Source organism: Actinia tenebrosa, unplaced genomic scaffold, assembly GCF_029948245.1.
Source record: "Actinia tenebrosa isolate PJP-AT-01 unplaced genomic scaffold, QUT_ActTen_1.0 PGA_scaffold0__85_contigs__length_37466705, whole genome shotgun sequence".
In the NCBI taxonomy this organism is placed as follows: Eukaryota; Metazoa; Cnidaria; class Anthozoa; order Actiniaria; family Actiniidae; genus Actinia; species Actinia tenebrosa.
In genome coordinates this window covers 11,195,125-11,214,088 of record NW_028292569.1, presented here as the reverse complement: position 1 = coordinate 11,214,088, position 18,964 = coordinate 11,195,125, and the positions used below count along the sequence as shown (strand labels likewise).

Below are 18,964 nucleotides of genomic sequence, written 5' to 3'. Positions count from 1 at the left end.
TTAATGAGGAGGGAAAAACTCGCATCTTGAACCCGTAACCGAGGGAGAAAGAACGCAGAAAGCAGCATTTTCATTTTTATCAACACTGTTATTAATACGAAAACAATTTCCCCTCTAAATCTTGCTATGACTAATCATGGATCTATGTGTTCCTATGCCAACCAGAGTGGCCAAATGATTCATTAATATTGAATATTTATGTATGAATTATTAACGCATTTTTGAAGGAGAAATTTGTGAATTGGTTTTATAACATTCTTTTTTACTTTCACTCGCATCAACACTTTTGACTTCTCAAATTATCGCTGAAAATCTTCATCGGACATTTTGGATTCGTTTAGTCGTGAAAAAACAGTCAAATCGGTTCGTTTATCAATGATTTATCATTGTTATCATTATGGCTGAGTGTGAAGGGAAGTCAAGATCTTTTAGACTTCGGCCAACGTTCTTCTAAAGTTCTTACTGGACTAACTTATCAATCAATTTTCATTAGAAAACAAGAATCGTTCCTGAAGAACAATAGACCACGTTCATTTTGGTGCGTTTCTTTGTTCAGTATCTTTGTGTCTTTTATGCCTAAAGAAAGATCACGTGATTGGTATAGTTTTTCGGTTTTGTGAAGTCACATGTGCAGCCGAGTGAATCATTCGACGCCTTTGAGTGATCCATAGTTTTGGCTCCAAAGTAAAGTGATTTCATAAATTAAGTTTAACAACTAAAGATCGCTCATCGACTTGGTTGAGATACACAAGAGAGCTGTGGTGACTGGTTTAAACTACAAACCGTCGAAAGGGAAGCTATCTCAGGTATGCACTAACCTTGATGAAAATATTAACTACCATGATTAATATTAGTATATAACATTTACCCTCGGATAGCGAACAAAGACGGTCAAAACACGAGTTCTACAAACTCTTCTTCGGTACGAAAACCTAACAGCAACATTTTAAAGCCCGTTATTGATACTAAAACTGCGCAGTTTTGAGTACACCACTATCAAAAGCCGCTAAATTCGGGTTATCTAACAATCCTGATAAATTAAGCATAATGAATGCAAACATGAGGTATTTGAGTCACATAAACTACGTAAATACGAATGTAAATACGACATTTATCGTGCATGGTGCTGGTTGTAAGTATATTCCAGTGGTATTGATGATAACTGTACGTTGTGTTTATTTATTTAGCGAATAAGAGAGATGCAAAGGTTTCCAGTGCTGCTGTTGGTTGTAGTAGCCAGTTTTGTGGCTTTGGGAGGTAAGAATCACGCAACAAGTACTGATTAACTTTGAAACTATTCTATTACTATAAACATGAAAAATCGAATCGCCTTTTTGAGATTAACTGCAGTTGTAGGTTGTGTTGTAGTGATTTTAACGAGTAGACAGAAATATTTATGTAATAGTATTGATACATTAAAAAAATGCAAATTTGAATACAAAAAGTAAAGCATGAATGATTTTATCAAAAATGTTAAAATTCCTCCCAAAAATGCTACAAATGACAATAAGATGTGGATTATAGCACATGTACAGATTCTGGTTGAAGTCTTGATTGACCTGATGTAGAAAAATTAAAAAAAGTACGAAAAGCTAGAACAGCTGATGAAGAAAGATTGTTGGAATTCCATTCTGCCAAGATCCTTGTTCATGGCTGAGCTGATTTTTGCAGGCAGTTTATAATTGATATTTTTATTTTTTTCTACGTATGCAGAATGTACAGTCACGGTTAATTTAGAAAGCAAAATGATAGGAGTGGGGACGACAATATCTGTAGTATGTACCATCACTGACGGTGAGACATTTGAAGGATGGTACAAAACAGGAAATAATGCTCGAAAAATAACGACCAAGGTCGATGACAGGATCAACTACAAGAGCGAAGGCGACAGACATACCTTGAAAATCAGTAAAACACAGGATGTAGATCACGGAGTCTACGAATGTCGAGCAACATCTGGAAATAAAAAAACCTTCACTCTTTCGATTTTGTGTAAGTAAACCGGTGCATATCATATAAATAAACTGATATTATTAGTAGAAAATAAGTTTAATATATCGATCAGGGTTTTCAAGATGATACATTTATCATGTCAGGTTCACTCCACTTTACAATGTGCAGATTGAAATAATAGATTTACTATATTTTTTTCGAAAGCAAAATAAAAGATTTATTCTTTATTTACAAACGGTATATTAAAACAAATATTGAAGATATCGTAAAATTACTCAGAACTCAGCTGCTTCATTCGCCTCAGCATACGGCTTCTGTAGATAACACGGCCTTGGTCTTGATAATTTACGATATCTTGCTTAACCTCATCCAATAATTGTTTTTCTTTACAATATACCTTTCACATGAGTCCATATTATCATTTAATCGCAAGAGCTTTGTTGGGTTCGAAACTTAGAACATAGAAGCTGAGGCCAAAAGGTATTCTGGGAAATGTCAAGTGTGCAAACGAGTTGCATCACTAGATACATGCATTGAATGAAATTGCCATGGATCAATTCGATCTCAGTTTTGTGGATTGTACGGAGTGTATATAGTTACTGAAGTAGCATTTAATAGCAATATTAAAATGAACTGTTTTTGTTCCCAGTTGAATTCAAAGCGAGTTGCATCACTAGATACGTGCAATGAATGAAATTGCCATGGACCAATTCGATCTCAGTTTGTGTGGATTGTACGGAGTGTATATAGTTACAAGTAGCATTTAATAGCAATATTAAAATGAACTGTTTTTGTTCCCAGTTGAATTCAAAGCGAGTTGCATCGCTAGATACATGCAATGAATGAAATTGCCATGGACCAATTCGATCTCAGTTTGTGTGGATTGTACGGAGTGTATATAGTTACAAGTAGCATTTAATAGCAATATTAAAATGAACTGTTTTTGTTCCCAGTTGAATTCAAAGATCCTTTGAAAACTGTACAATACCTTCGACTGTACGAATCTGCTGTGATTGAAGTTAATGTGATCGGTGAAGGACCTCGCCCAACTATCACGTGGTACAAGTGCGACGATAAAGGAGAAGAATGCGTCGAATTACAAACAGTCAGTAATTCTCGATATGAGAAACTAGCAAGTGGATCACTCAGGATAAAAAGAGTGGAGACGAGCGATGCAGTGAAATTCAAGTGTCATATTGAGCAGTCTGGCTCAGAAAAAGATGCAGTGATCGAAGTCATTCCTACATGTAAGTATATAATAACAATCAAGGACTGGGAAATGGGGAGGGAGAGTTCATTAACAGTTCGCTACCAGAATACACCCCTGGGTTCCCGAAGATGTATTTCCCACAAATGATGGAAGAAAATAGTTGTACATTCTTGCACGCTGGTATTTGTGAATAATAAGATACTGATACGAGGCTAATCCTGAGCAAACGTAATCAAGTTATACAGCGGTGTTTTACGGATCTGAAAAAAGTGCATAGTATCTTTCTTAGATACAACAGCACAAATATCAGTATACCTATAGTTAACCAAGTGTAATCGTGTTAGTCATGATCTCACATCCCCCCCCCCCCCCCCCCCTAGTCAGCCACAGCATGCTATGTTTGATCACCAATATGATGGTGGTCGCTTTGAAGGTCGCCTAGTTGATAATGTTTGTTTGCTTATTAGTGCCGCCTGTGATTCTGGTCCCGCCACATCCAGAGAAGCGCTACGTGACCGTTGGTTATAATACGTCTTTCAAATGTGTAGTGGACGGCTCACCCAAACCCAAAATTAATTGGTTGAATCCCGCGAACCAAGCAGTATCCACCTTCGATCCACGTTATCATATAGAGGACGATGTACTTTACATATATAATGTTCAACGATCTGACAAAGGGGTGTGGACGTGTAACGTCACTCAAGGAGAAACTCATGTGTCTGCCTCTGCTGAAATTTTAGACGTTTATGGTAAGTTGAGTTGATAGTAACATATCACGTGACTATTAACGTTTTTTTTTTTTCACGAGGGTAGCACAAATAATAGCCAGTGGCTTGCAAACCTGTGGCCCTCATTCCATGATCGAATTGGAATTTAGGAGTTGATTTTTGCGGTTCTAGGATGTAGTATAATGATCAGGGATTTGGAAAGTGTTGTACTGCACGCTCTCTAATCTCGTTACGCACTGTGCAAGTCAAGTCAAGTCACCTCTGAGGTCTTGGATGTGATTCCTGGACATGTATTTACCATGTGATTAGAATTTGTTAAGTCTCCTGCTTGAGACAATAGTTTATTCTCCCGGTTCTTCCTTTTTTTTCTCCCTCCGCAAGAAAAGAAAAAACAGACGGGTTTTGCACCATCAAGTGACGGCAGCCATGTTGGATGGCAGAAACTATACGTACAATCGTTTAACATGAAAAGAGTATTTAATCCCCCAGAAAATAAAGGATTTTATTGTTCTGCCGGCACTTGATGGTGCCAAACCTCTATTTGAACTATTCTGCTGTGAGTAAACTGTGTTCTGACTTAGATCACCCCACAGGTATCGATAAAATTGTTTGTACAATTTGACCTGCACTATTATTTGTTTGCATATGACGAATAGCTGCCATCTTGAATTTAACAAAAGAGCTGTGAATGAATTCTTTTGTTAAATCAACCAACATGGCCACTGTGTCTTGTTATTTGGAATGATTGATGAACTCATACGATACTTCTTTTGTGTACATCAGAAGCACCAAAAATTACCGATCCACAGTTTCCTTGGGTGTATTATCCTGAGCTGTTTAAGGCATACACCATTGCATGTAAAGCAAGTGGTTATCCAAAGCCAACCGTCGTCATCAGAAAAGATGGCAGGATTCATCCCAGACTAGACGTAAGTCAGCTCTGACTTGTTCTGATAATCGTCGCCTAGATTAAGTAGGTTTTGGTGGACACCAATCAAAGCGTTTCCATGACATTCATAGGCACGTACCCATGCATGAAAAAGTTGTTTTGGACAATGTCATGGAAGTACTTTGATTGACGTCCACAATGAACCTATTTTGTCGTGATGGAAATTTGCACGATCCCAGACCCGCTAACGGGAAGCACTGTCGAATGACCAACATTACTTTGTTCCTTAGGCGAAACCAGGAGAGGCTTTCATTAGGTCCTTTTTAATCCGGGTACATGACTTGGGCAACTATTCTTGTGAAGCTTGGAGCAGTGCAAGGGACTCTAATGGCGATGTCATTGTTGTTAATCAAACCTTCGCAGTGTTCACTAAAGGTAAATTTATGACATGGCAAACCAACACCATAATTTAGTTGCTTCGTACGAATAAATCTGATTGTACTTACAGACAAGCCATATGTCAACGATCAAGGAAGTCCTAAGGTGATCTACTCATATGTGGGCAATCCAAAACCACTTAAGATTAACTGTGACTTTGTCAGTTGGCCACAGGCCAACGTGACAATCTGGCGTGGGTTTTACGAACTGACTAACGGCACAGATCAGGCAACATTATACGTGTGGACGTACAGTTGGGAAGATTTTGGGCCTTATAGTTGTATCGGCAGTAATATCTATGGTGAGGTCAACTACACTGTTTTTATAAAGCATGCAAGTAAGTAACACATTCGTCCCTTATTATACACACCACGTGTCAATCTCTTGAGAATATGATTCTTCGTTTGAATTGTATCCATATTCATGTGTCTTCTCATGCGAAGAAAGCCAAAAAACAAAACAAAAACAAAACAAAACAAACAAACAAAAACAAAAAACAAAAACAACAAAAAACAAAAACAACAAAAAACAAAAACAACAAAAAAACAAACAAACAAAAAACAAACAAAGACAAAGAAAAGATACGCAGCAGAATGATACGTGTATGAAGTAAGAATATGCTACAAGCAAGCTAAAGAGGTCTATAATAGGATTAAGGATACTGAAATGAAATGGAAAAATCATGTTTAATCAATATATTTAATTATAACATTATTTGTTAAATCATCCAACATGGCCGTCGTTTATTTGTCTTTTAAATCTCGTGAAAGTGATTGCAAACAATCAATTGTCAATAAACACGCATATATTGAAGATATAAAATAATATGAATTGCTGTGTGCAGTTATAAAGCACGCGGGGGTTGGCAGAACACTAGAGAAGTGTGCTTCTCGACACTTCTCGAGTGTTCTGTCAATCTCCAAGTGCTTTATAACTGCACACAGCACAGCAAGCAAGTTTTTTATTTCTTCTATAAAATACAAATTACAATAACCGTTATGTTAGGTAGGAATGGCGCAATTGAATGTGCGGGCGAGTGCTGTGTGCTCTCATAAAGCACGCGCTCCCAACCATTCAGAATGCGAAATTTATAGCTGTTTTTTAATATAAAGAGTTATTATACACGCGCTTTTTGGTTGCAAGTCGTATTACAAATATGCAACACTATCTTCCTTTGTTAATATGACAAACATGATGGCCGCCATGTCTTTGCCTACGCATACGGAAATGGTGATGGTATGTAAAAGAAAGAAAATAATGTAAGTAAAAACTTATTATTTTCAGCGCCCCCGGAAAAGCCAACTAATATCCAGATAGATTCGACTTGTGACCGAGCCAGTATTACGTGGAATCCGCCAGACAACACCGGTGGGATGGAGGTAATCAACATGCAATTTTTAGTACACTGATCTTACACTTGAACATAGAGGTTAGCGCGATGCGAATGGTCGAGCGACCGGCGAATATTGTTGAATTTTAGTAATTAGTTTAGAACGTACGTAATTTTCAACTCGTTCGTTGATACCTGACCCTGAAAGAAATTCTGAACTCGATTACTCACGGATCGAATCCTGAAGCAACCTTTGGGCTGTTGTAAGTCAGGGCACGGCTAACTCACAGATAGAACCCTGAAACAAACTCTGTGCTGATCTAAGTCAGGGCACGGCTAACTCACAGATCGAACCCTGAAACAACCTCTGGGCTGATCTAAGTCAGGGCACGGCTAACTCACAGATCGAACCAGAATCCGGAGAAAAACCCTCGAATCTTAAGAAAGAAACCCCAGAAACCCTACTCACATGACCCAGAGGTAACAGAGTACACCACTCTTGATAGAAATAGTGTCGTTTGTCATACGGTATTCTGATGTTAGTTTTATCTACATTACCAAGATTGAACGCTACGTCCTTGGATTCAGTAATCAGCCACTTGTGAAGTACAACACCAATGACTCGTATCCCGAATGGAAGATTTTTAATCTTACAGCAAATACGGAGTATAGTGTATTCATACGTGCCATGAACAGACAGGGTGCTGGACAGGAAGCCATTGTTGTGTTCAGGACAAACAGCAGCTGTAAGTATGATGAAGGGATGATCATGCGAGAATAACCAATCATGGGTTATGATGATGATGAAGGGATGATCATGCGAGAATAACCAATCATGGGTTATGATGATGATGAAGGGATGATCATACGAGAATAACCAATCATGGGTTATGATGATGATGAAGGGATGATCATGCGAGAATAACCAATCATGGGTTATGATGATGAGGAAGGGATGATCATGCGAGAATAACCAATCATGGGTTATGATGATGATGAAGGGATGTTCATGCGAGAATAACCAATCATGGGTTATTATGATGATGAAGGGATGATTGTGCGAAAAACAACCTTAACAAACTGTGGTTATTAATTTTAGGTATTCCCAAACGACCGATTGTTTTCTCACCTGTGGAACAAACCCTCGATCGAACGTTTCTTGACTTGAGATGGAAACTTCCAGAAAACGCGGGTGGTCAGGAGGGTATTTATTGGTATTTGACGATAGTGAAAGAGAAAGATGACTATGAAGGGATAGGTAAATAATGAACATTAGATTCAATGAAGAAATAGACAGCGTTCGTGCGTATGCTTTGTGCAGTTATAAAGCACGCAGGAATAGATCATTTTCGAGATGCGCGAGCGCTTTCATGAATATCGCAGGCGCAGGCATGAAAACGAGGCAGTTTTGGGCAATGTGGTAAGAATCTATTAGAAACCATAGAGTTAAAGATGATTCCTAAAGCCCTTGAAGAAAAGATTTTGTCTGTTATCCTGCTCCCCAACTAAAAGAAACTTAAAAGTATTCCTTCGTTAACATAATTTTCAAAGTTTTGCATGTGTTTTGAATAGCGCGCGTAATAGTCTTGCTAGAAAATACCTCGTTTTCAAATTGGAGCACGCGATACTTTTGTCAGCGCTCGCGTATATGGAAAAATACCCCGCATAGGTATATTACGAGGGAAGTGTTAGGAGAAGCACGACGCTAGTGTTAACCCCCAAGTGGCTTTATAACTGCGCATTGCTTAGCAACCAACTCTTTAATTTCTTTCATGAAATAAAAATTATGATAGCCTTTGTTTTGAAAACGAATGACAAAACAGAAAGTGCGCACGCGTGCTGTGTGCTCTCATTATGACCGCGCTCCCAACCAATCAGAATGCGAGATTTTAAATAGTTATTTTATGATCCAGATTTTAAAAAAGGGTTATGACAATTATTAAATTGGCCGATAGCATTTCCCCATACTTGTTATTTTTGGGCTTCCTTTGTTTGTGATTACTTACTGTTATTGGTTATGTCTATTCCCAGGCCACATCAAGGTTTACTCGAGCACTGACCGCGTACAGCGGATTGGGGGTCTGAGAAAGAATGTCACTTATCGATTTGAACTGTACGCCATGACGATGCAAGACCAACGAAGCGAGCCGACCTATGTCATTTACTACGTTGCACCAAATGGTAAGTTATTCCGAATTATGACAGAGGTCCTGGTTCAAGCCTCGGTCGGACCAACAATCAGGATCGATAAATATCTAGGCAATCTCGAGCCCAGAATCTTCCGGCTTTTTGGTCAGCGGGCTGGTAGCGGTTAGAGTCTTACCAGGCGCTGACGACAACTGGGCAGGAAGGCGCTGGAGGACTCTGAGTATAAGATTGATATCTGAGTAGAAAGTGCTCACTTCGATGTAAAAAATCTCCGAATAGTTAGACGTTCGCGTGGCTCGGATGACCTAAAATTATCGCCTTCACGATTCCCTGCGCCATCTTGAAAGGTAGCCGTGCCTTTGCATCAAAGCGAGACAGACGGTGAGCTTGCAATAATAGAAACCTTTTTTTAACACCTTGGACAATTATTCACATGTCTCGATCATTGCAAGCTCACCTTCGTCTCGCTTCGATACAAAGGCCCGGCTACCTTTCAAGATGGCGTAGGGAATCGTGAAGGGGACTATTGCTCTCATACACAAGTTTATTAGTGCTAAGCTGCGATCGTTGACTGATTTTATTTGTTTATATATGTTTTATCTTAATTGTATTGCAGCGTACGACTCGGCTCATGCCCTCTCTGCTAGTTTTTGGTGTGTTGTACTGGGACTGGCCATCACTTATTTCAAATACTAAATTTTGGGTCCCACATCGTAAGCCTATAACTACAAGATAAAGCAAAATGTAATTTAGCTGAAACACTCAGTCAAACATACCGTTTCCTTGGTAAAGTCATATTGCTTGGTTCATTTTGGAACATCACTGATCCAGGAATAAGCTACTAGACTGCACAAGACTGTCATGCACCAATAGGACATGAATGTCAGTCATGTAAAGTAAAGCTTACCAGTTAATACGAAGTATCAGTGAAAACACGACCTAACAGGACTAGCTTAATACGCGCGAGATTTGTAAGTCAATTGTTTTATATATAAATAACCGTTTTATAATTCAGTGATATCTAAAGTTCGCAAAATGTATTGATCTATACTCTTTAACATCAGCTGTTTGTAATAAACCCAGTTTGTTTCTTATAAATGACTATCCACTCAGTGTTGTTAGAATTATTTTATTATCATCGAATAACAAATATAACCTTTAATACTCTAGTTTCGAGTTATCTTTGCTATTATGCGTTATGATATTCAGCTATTCGACCAAAACCCGTGGAATTCTAATTACCTCGTATTGTTCCGTAGTACGTGTACACAATCGAGGCTAAGACTAAGCAAAGGCGAGCTCGAATTGGAAGTATTTATAATAAAATACAGTATCATATATAATATGTTAGGTGACGGCAGTTATTGATGGGTTGCAAGCATTCCCAAGAGTTAAAAGACAAAAACATGGCGGCCATTGTGGTACCGTCAACAATGGATGCTAATGAGAAATCTTTTGTTAAATGGCACCAACATGGCCGCGATGACGTAACGTGCAAACGAAGAATACTAGGAGTGATGCGTTATTCGCTAATGACAGCTGTTGCAAGGCTAGCGCGCAAAACGCTGCTAATATCAACTTAAGAATCTTGATGGATGTTTCACATAGCACTGATTTCTTGCAGCGAAAGTACGAATAGATCATCATTTCGAATTAGTCGTCAAAAACGGCTCACTCTTCCTTGATTAGTTTTACTGAAAAATGAATTCTCCTTTTCTCACAGAACTCTAGAAAATGACCTAACAATTGCTTAGCATTTAAAATTAGAAAAATCAGCATCCTTAATTGTTAATATACCATTAAAAATATTTCTGTACTAAACATGAGCAACGTTGGGTAAGGTATTCGTACAAACTAAACAAATCTCATATGTTTGTACATTAAAGTCAGACGACATGCACTTTTAGTTTGTATTACTTCGGAAAGTTCTATTGATAAACCTACGATTTGACGCCAACATTTTATTGACCTATTCATTGGCTAGTTAAGCCTGGTTCTAACTAGTGACGCAAGTCGACGAAACCATTAGCAAGAGTGCTAGACAATGCGAGAAAAAATCTTCCGTCCTCTTGCGCTTGCGTCGCTTCTCTTCATTGTGAGTAAATGGAGTTGCGTCTGCTAGTAAACCAGGCTTGACGACCCAGGCAGGACTGACATCCAATAATCATTAGGTTATGAAGAGTAGCGTTGCATTTCTAGAGATTGTCAGACTCGGTAGGTACTTGTAGCAAAACATTCTGTTGTTGATGGATGACTGCGTGACGTAGAGCATAAACAAGTGATAAGAAGAGGATGAGGCTGACCACAATAGTACCCAAAATAGCTGCTAGTAGAACTCCCATATTCGTACTCGTATGTTCAGAAGGAGAATGGCTCGCATCTATCAAGATATATATACAATATTCACGAGGTATTAGTACATTACAAATCAGTATGGCATTCTCTGGGGTCATCTCGGGTTCGACTTGGCATGTCATTAGAGTAGAGTAAGTCTCCTCTCCCTTGATTCAAGGATTTTTCTCCAGGTACTCTGGTATCCCGCAAAAAATCTAACAAGCTAACTTTCATTTGGATCTGTGAGTCAGCCACGCCTTGACTTAGATCAGCCCAGTGGTTGTTTCAGTGTTCGATCTTTGAATTAGCCGTGCCCTGACTTAGATCAGCCCAGAGGTTGTTTCAGGGTTCTATCTGTGAGTTAGCCGTGCCCTGACTTAGATCAGCCCAGAGGTTGTTTCAGGGTTCTATCTGTGAGTTAGCCGTGCCCTGACTTAGATCAGCCCAGAGGTTGTTTCAGGGTTCGATCTGTGAGTTAGCCGTGCCCTGACTTAGATCAGCCCAGATGTTGTTTCAGGGTTCGATCTGTGAGTTAGCCGTGCCCTGACTTAGATCAGCCCGATGGTTGTTTCAGGGTTCGATCTGTGAGTTAGCCGTGCCCTGACTTAGATCAGCCCAGAGGTTGTTTCAGGGTTCGATCTGTGAGTTAGCCGTGCCCTGACTTAGATCAGTCCAGAGGTTCATTCAGGATATTGAATTGTTTACCTTTTAGTCCTTGATTTAACACTTGAACGGGTCCTAACGTCACGCTATGAATAGTTGATCGGCGAGACATCTCTACATCTCTTGCACCTCTTGAGTTTGGTATACAACCCTTACGACAGCGTGACTCTTGATCATCTTTATGACAAACCATCACGCGACAGTGAAGGTAAATAACTGACTGTGAAGTGTTTCGAAACTTGAAAGGTAACATTTGGAATCGTTGTTCAACACCAGGGATTGGTTTAAACTTGACAGTGCTATCAAGGGGACAACTATAGACGTAAAATTAGATGAGCTCAGTACTGGTTAGGCATTTGACAAACTCGATCCTAAATGTTGGTCTTGACTTTGATATTTTTACTCACCCATTCTCTATAAACGAGTACTGTAATTGATCTTTAGAGTTGATGGAGGGAGTGGCAATGCACGTGTAGGCCAGTGCCTCGAGATTTTTATCGGAAGAAAGTAATGTTGTTTTTGCAAACAAATTTTTGGTGACAGGGACATTGACTGGATACTCGGACACGTCATATGGAACTTTGAACTGAGACGACTTGTAGAGATTCATCTCAAACGAGAAATTACCAAAACCCTCTAAAAGACAAGACCAGAACACATGTATGGTTAACTCTGCATGTAGCGTGTATGTATAGGATAGAAGGTTGCCTTAGCGGTACTCGCCTCTAACCTCTGGGGTCTCAGGTACGATTCCTGGACCCGGTATCACATGTGAGTAGAGTATGTTTTTTGATCCAAGGGGTTTTTTCCAGGTTCTCCGGTTTTCCTCCCATCAAATTTCAATTTGATCTGTGCGCTAGCACTGAGTGCCCTGACGTAGATCAGACCAGAGGCTGTTTTAGTATATCGATAAAAATGAAAAAATGTCTTTTCTTTTTCTCTGACATTCAATCAGCCCACCTTCAACAACTGATACTTTTTTTCTCGGCTGAAAGCTTGGTGTTCCTATTGTCCTCATCTTGATAAAGGTACAACTGAACGGAAATTCCACAATATGCATCTTTGATGGTGTCTTAGCAACGCGAGCTGTCACGCTATTGTAGTACGTTACAGACAAATTGCGATGCTGATTGGTTGTCCCACAACCGTCAAGTCTTGTTCGTAGTATGACGTGACTGTCTGTTTTCTTGTACGGTTGACAAGAGGGATCCCTCAAGCGAAAAGAGTCACGATCGATGTTGGGGAAGTTATTGATGGTCAAATCAACTTGAATGACGAGTGAAGTACAGTTCACTTTGAAGTCGTAAACCAACTCTCCCTCTGGATCTTTGGGTTTTGTTGCTGGTAATAATAACATGAATAAAGAAAGAGAGATAAGTACAAATGCTCGTTTTTATATTATATGTAATTATCTTCAAAAAGCCTTTCTGAGGAAAGATAATAAAGGATGTATGTGTGTGTGTGTGTGTGTATGCTTAGTGGCGATAGAGTAAAAAGCAATTTTCGTATGACTGTGAAAAGCTCACGGCACGAACACGGTCGTGATACGGCAAGGCATATCCCAGACCAATGACATTCCAGACCTCTCCATCTAATCAAATGCCCGAATCACACACGGTTGCCGCCAAGGTCAACCACACTGCCAGACCAATCACATTGCGCGAGAAAAAAATCAGTCAGTCAAAATTCTAGAAATCAACACGTATACGGCACCGAGCTTTTCCCAGTCACAAGAAAACTGCTATTAAGTCAATAGGAAGGTGTCCTGCTTACTTGGTGGTTTATCGGTGACAGCACTTTCAGTAACCAGAAATTCTTTCTCACCAGCATCACTTTGTCCCATCCTATTCACTCCTACAACACGGAATTGATACTTGTTTCCCCTTTGGAGTCCCGTTACATTATACTGCTTTCCCGTGATGTTCTTTACCGTCACCCAGTAAACGTACTTGCCGTCATCATCTTGTTTGCTGTACTCTATGACGTATGTAACGTTTGGGTCCCCACCGTTGTCATGGGGACCTGTCCAGGTTAACGTGAAACGTGTCGAGTTAAGTCTTGTCTGATGATTGGTTATACTGACACCACGTGGAGGACCTTAAAGTAAACGAGTGAGAATGGTTAGATATCACATGATTAATAGCGTAGGATCTAGGGGGTGGGGGTCCTCTTTGCATGTGAGATCTCGTGAAGCCAATCATGTTTAGGCTCAGTAGAATAAATTGAACCCTCCTCTTGTGAAGCCGATCGCGCCAGCATTTTCTGATTGGCGCCAATTTACCCCCCTCCCCCCCCCCCCCCTCTTAAAATCTTGGACCCGCCACTGGTGATCGTTACCATAACAACACTCACAGATATCAGAGTAGACGTGTTCTGTATACCAAGTTCCTTCTTTCGCCTTGTTTCTTCCTCGTACTCGCACGGTATACCGAGTATTAGGCTTGATGATTCCGCCATTAAATGTAAACCTTCTCTTGGTGCTTCCAGCTGATGCGTCGTCTACTCTCTTGCCATTGTGTATTAGCTCAAGGTCGTAAAGGATGATGGGAAGGCCGCCATCAAAGGACGGCGTGCTCCAGAGCACCGTGATGTAACCACAATAGGTAGAAAATGTAATATTAACAGGAGAGAGTGGTCCATCTAGATATTTAAATACTTCATATCAGTGATTGTTAGAAAATAACAGTTATGAATCTCGCTTTCTGATTGGTTAGTGGCAAATGCTTTATGCAAAAAGCCACAGAAAGGAACAAATCTTTCAAGTACATTCCTATAGTCATCATAGCCTGCATATGAAACAGTACGCTTACATTCAGGGCTTACATTAGTCATCGAGCAACCTTTCATTGCTCTCGCACAAATGCCTGAAAAATTATTAGTTTTTTTGAAATTAGAAGGATTCGTCATGTTTTTGGCACATTTTGCTTGCTTGCAAATCTATAAAATTATTACCTTTCATTTTTAAGCTATGCACATTTAATGAAGCCATTCCCCAATTAGGTAAACTATTGATTTTCAGAAAAAAGTCATGCAAATGTTTTTGTGTAGGGTCTATACAGCTGACTTTATATTTCGTCATTGGCATCAAGAATCGATCGGCTATGCGTTGTGTTTTTCCTAACACTTTTCTCGTGTTCTACCCCCGCGCGCGCTTTATAACTGTGCACAACACAAGCGCACGCGTTTTTTATTTCTTCATGTTTAAATCCAATTTCAAAAAAGAGTTACATACCAGCTTCTTTGACATAGATCTTGTGTCGTCTTGTACCCAGCTTATTCGATGCAAAACATATATATACACCGAAGTCTTGTTTATTTGTGGTTGATAAATAACCGTTAATTGTCCTACCACTGAGTGACACATCCCTGAGTAACGCTCGGTTCGGTTTAGTAAAATTCATATTTGGTATGGGGAATCCCCACCAGCTGCACGAGATAGGGACTTTAATTGGATTGCCTTGGTATGAATATACAACATTGGTGGACTTCTTTTTATTAAGGACTGGGGGACCTGGAAACAAATGAAATGGATGTTAGACAGACAGACAGACAGACAGACAAACAGACAGACAGACAGACAGACAGACAGACAGACAGACAGACACGGTTAACATACCATACACAATGACTTGAATGTGTTTTCGCTCTTCTCGAGCTGCGACCTTCTTTCCTTCAAACTGCAAAATCCGACATGTATAGTTGGAGGCGTCTTCCACTGTGACGTTCTTGATGTAAAGTGAACCGTTAGCAAGCTTCTCATATCGATCATCTGAGGTACGCCCTAGTTCTTGAGACTGCCAATTCTTGTACCAGCGGTTGGCTGGCTTGGGATAGCCAATTCCCTTACAGGGAATGATTGCACTTTGACCAACGTTCATTGTAAAAGAATTCGGAAACTCGACGACGTAGACTGGTACAGAAAATATGAACATTAGAATTGTACTGATAAGAGGTTATTACATGCAATACTACGACTTGCTATGTTTTATTTATGGTTGTTACTTCAGTAAAGCAAAAGCCAAAAGGGTTCTACAATGTCTCCTAGTCGAAGTTGGACTTAATAAAATACAGTAATGGAACACATCAAATCCAACTTCGACTTGGACCCATGGTTTCTTGGACACTGCTATTCTTCTGCTGGCATGCAACTAAAGCTAGAGGTTCATGGGACGATACCAGGGATCTTACACTGTATCGTTTCGACTTCTCTCCAACCCTTTTAGCTTTAAGGAACTACTTTACATATGACACAATTCCCACACTTTTTCCTAAATTGGGAACAGTGACGAGTCCAGAACGATTGCAAGGGAGGTGGTGGCTGTCACCTTAAAAGACATCACATCACCTAGCCACCCAAACCTCTCCCATGGATTGACCCTTAGATAGAAAGTGCACATTATTTTGAGTATACTTCGAGATTTAGCGGGTTAGTTCATGTCGTATATTCTTCTCACACAGAGAAATACCGCACACAACGTTTTAAAATGTAATCAAGTATCATGGACATTCGAATTCGCGGGTACTATTTTAAGTGCATCTTTTCTAGGCATGAGTTCGTGCGCGCCCGCTCATCGTGATGATCTCATTCGAATGTTTTGATGGGCAAAATATCATGGACACAAGATTTTCGCTTCTTTAAACTCTTAGAGTCAATGACCCCCATTTTTCTTTGTCTTAACATATAGATAATACCAAAATCTACGAAATTCATCTAAATCTAAAAAATTCTGATTGGGAAGGAATGATTTACACAAAATTTACGAAAAACTCCACCTGTTAACGAATCCTACGCATTTTGACTGCATAGCACGAATTGAAAGTATTTTTTCGAACTGTTCCTTTGATATCTTAGGTTACACTACAGCGCGAATATTTTTCTCGCTGAAAACCATATTTGAAAAGAAAAAAACCCAATTCAATGACCCCATTTATTATTTCACTTTTTTAATAAGAATATGTTGGGGTATGTTTATGCCAAGTTAAAAAACTCTGATTGCAACTTCATTTCTCCTCGAACGTCCTTAATAATATAAAGTAGAATGAAGTACTAGTACAAGTGGTCTATCTGCGTTCTGATTGGATGAGCTATTGATTCATAGTCAACATTACTAATTACTGGACCCAATTAATTCCTTTTGTCTTTTTTATTGTTTCGACTTGACTAAAGTGCAAACAATATAACCGTGAAACTTTAGTAATACTATATAGCAAAATTTCATGCAAATTCCATTGTTTTCTATTGTTTAATTAGCACTATTTTGTACTATTTAGTAATTAGTGTTTCACGGATTAATCGTCTGCAGTAGTACAGAATACTTACACTCAACGTACAGCTCAAAGTTGCCAATATTCTTGGATCCTCTGCATGAATAGTCTCCCCCGTCCTTGACCTCCACGTTTACCACATATAGTGTTAGTTCATTGGGTGTATCTGGTTCACTTTGTACATAGTATTTAGCAGCAAAAATATTGGTTGATGTGATCTGATTTCCTTCCTTGTCAAACCATCCAATCAGCTCTTCGTCCTCGACTCTGCACGTGACCTGAAAGGTCTTACCTCTGGTCGTGACGTCTGTCGCTCTGACTATCACCTTACTATCTGTTGGAACAACACAACAAAATTCCTTACTTTTTGTTAATAGTGCGGGCGTATTTAAAAAACTCAAAACATCCTGATATCGGGTAGATGTCGCTAATACTCTATTGAAAAAAAATATGTCTAGTAGCGATAGCAGAGCCTTGAATCCAAGAAAATTCATTTTCATGAGGAAAAGCGTTAGATTATAGCTATATAGTACAATGACATGCTAATTTAGCGTGGTACTTGATCAATGTCACTGGTATAGACCAGTGAAGATAAGACTGATCTACTGACCCAGCCTGCTGCTCACGAATATCACACTATGCCCACCATTCTTACAGAAATGATTTAGAAGAAATAGTATATAACCGCTCATATGTAAACACAATTGATTGATCAAATACAAACAGTGGTTGATGCATGTGGCGCGAATGGAGGCCATTAGACGGCCAATCACGGATGCATGGAGCAAGATGTTATGCCATGCTTTTGATAATCAAAACCTTACTGTGAAGCCAAGAACTTTAGAATTTAGTGTTCGGGCTTAGTATTATGAATAATTGATGCCATTCCAAAAGATAAATCTAATTAATTTAGATCAGATTTTGAGATCGTTTTTACGACAGAGATTGTGTATAATACCTGCATAATGCAGAACATTGTACAAGAAGAGCATGAAGATTACTTCACTCCAACCCATCAGACCGACCCTCCTCTGCTCAGCTTCGGTTTCAACAAACGTTTATCATTACTAGCAACATTGAGAAGCACGAGATGTTCAGCCACTACCGTAAACTTTCTTTACTCTTCTAGTGAACAGGCCTGATGGGGTTGCATTTGCATGACAATACAGTCACGCCAATGGGGTGTGGAAGATGAAAGACCTTTTGTTTGCTACAAATCTAGTGTTATTATGCAAAACATCTTTCTAGACACATCCTAATTAAGTCTACAAAATAGAACACGTTTTCTGCTCCAAAGTATACATTATTATTCCGGGCCCAAGGGTATTTTTTTAATCCAATATTACTAAATGAAAGGTGTACATGATAATATCGCAGGGGAGGGGTGGGGATAAGTGTTGCTTTTGGCACAGGCAACCCCATTGAAAAAACCTACAAACTTGCATTGTGTAACGACTGCTGTGGACACTGATGAAAAACGCACTGCGCATGCGTTGGGAGAAAATACAAAATGGCGGACAATAACAATTGATCACATCTAAAGGTAGGTTTTATTTTAACCGACAGGGCTATTTTTTAAATATTCGTTTTGGAATTTTACACATATTTTTGGATTTCTTTACATAGGATCCGACCATGTGATTATCTGCAAATCGTCGGGCCGCGAGTGGCGGCATTTTCAAAGATTATTTTTGCTTTGTATAAAAAAAAGTTTTTTTGTATAAATCAGCAGTGTATCACTATCGAAATTATCTTGCTATTGCGAAAAGGACAACCTTAAGTTTTCAGCATTTTTCTTAAGTTTTGCGATTTTGTAAAACAATCAAAACACCGGCATCAAAAACATAAGTTGCCCTTAGTTACGCTATGCCATCTCCGAGCGTGCGCAGTGCGTTTTTCACCAGTGTCACTACTGTGATAATATGTTAGCAAAGTCGCAAAGATTTACAGTTAGTAAATCTAAAAATACTTTTTACACTTGGATCTTTAATTCTTTTCTCTTTTTT

At 39.3% G+C, this 18,964-nt stretch overlaps 2 protein-coding genes across 2 annotated transcripts; one reads left to right on the top strand and one right to left on the bottom strand.

Moving 5' to 3' along the window:
- Positions 1–622: 622 nt before the first annotated feature.
- On the top strand, positions 623–9,794 carry LOC116303034 (neural cell adhesion molecule 2). Its single transcript, XM_089030252.1, has 13 exons — positions 623–806; positions 1,188–1,257; positions 1,714–1,992; positions 2,907–3,200; positions 3,631–3,912; positions 4,675–4,820; positions 5,071–5,215; positions 5,289–5,555; positions 6,503–6,597; positions 7,111–7,294; positions 7,648–7,806; positions 8,580–8,729; positions 9,313–9,794. Exons 2-13 carry the CDS (start codon positions 1,200–1,202, stop codon positions 9,390–9,392), a joined length of 2,139 nt encoding a protein of 712 aa, XP_088886378.1. The 5' UTR covers positions 623–806; positions 1,188–1,199; the 3' UTR covers positions 9,393–9,794.
- A 15-nt stretch (positions 9,795–9,809) lies between these two features.
- On the bottom strand, positions 9,810–18,119 carry LOC116303033 (neural cell adhesion molecule 2). Its single transcript, XM_031712474.2, has 10 exons — positions 17,917–18,119; positions 17,014–17,292; positions 15,310–15,603; positions 14,926–15,204; positions 14,046–14,333; positions 13,467–13,790; positions 12,654–13,034; positions 12,101–12,329; positions 11,736–12,007; positions 9,810–11,076 (listed from the first exon to the last, which is right to left on the bottom strand). The coding sequence occupies exons 1-10, from the start codon at positions 17,972–17,974 to the stop codon at positions 10,892–10,894; spliced, it is 2,589 nt and encodes an 862-aa protein (XP_031568334.1). The 5' UTR covers positions 17,975–18,119; the 3' UTR covers positions 9,810–10,891.
- Positions 18,120–18,964: the final 845 nt, after the last annotated feature.

Bases quoted from the DNA above. Each gene is read 5' to 3' on its own strand.
- LOC116303034 (XM_089030252.1), top strand. From the start codon at position 1,200: ATGCAAAGGTTTCCAGTGCTGCTGTTGGTTGTAGTAGCCAGTTTTGTG. The intron at 3,913-4,674 runs GTAAGTTGAGTT...TGTGTACATCAG, and splicing joins TGAAATTTTAGACGTTTATG to AAGCACCAAAAATTACCGAT. The intron at 7,295-7,647 runs GTAAGTATGATG...TATTAATTTTAG, and splicing joins GTTCAGGACAAACAGCAGCT to GTATTCCCAAACGACCGATT.
- LOC116303033 (XM_031712474.2), bottom strand. From the start codon at position 17,974: ATGGGTTGGAGTGAAGTAATCTTCATGCTCTTCTTGTACAATGTTCTG. The intron at 14,334-14,925 runs GTATGTAACTCT...TTAAATATCTAG, and splicing joins GATCTATGTCAAAGAAGCTG to ATGGACCACTCTCTCCTGTT. The intron at 13,791-14,045 runs GTGAGTGTTGTT...GTTTACTTTAAG, and splicing joins ACACGTCTACTCTGATATCT to GTCCTCCACGTGGTGTCAGT.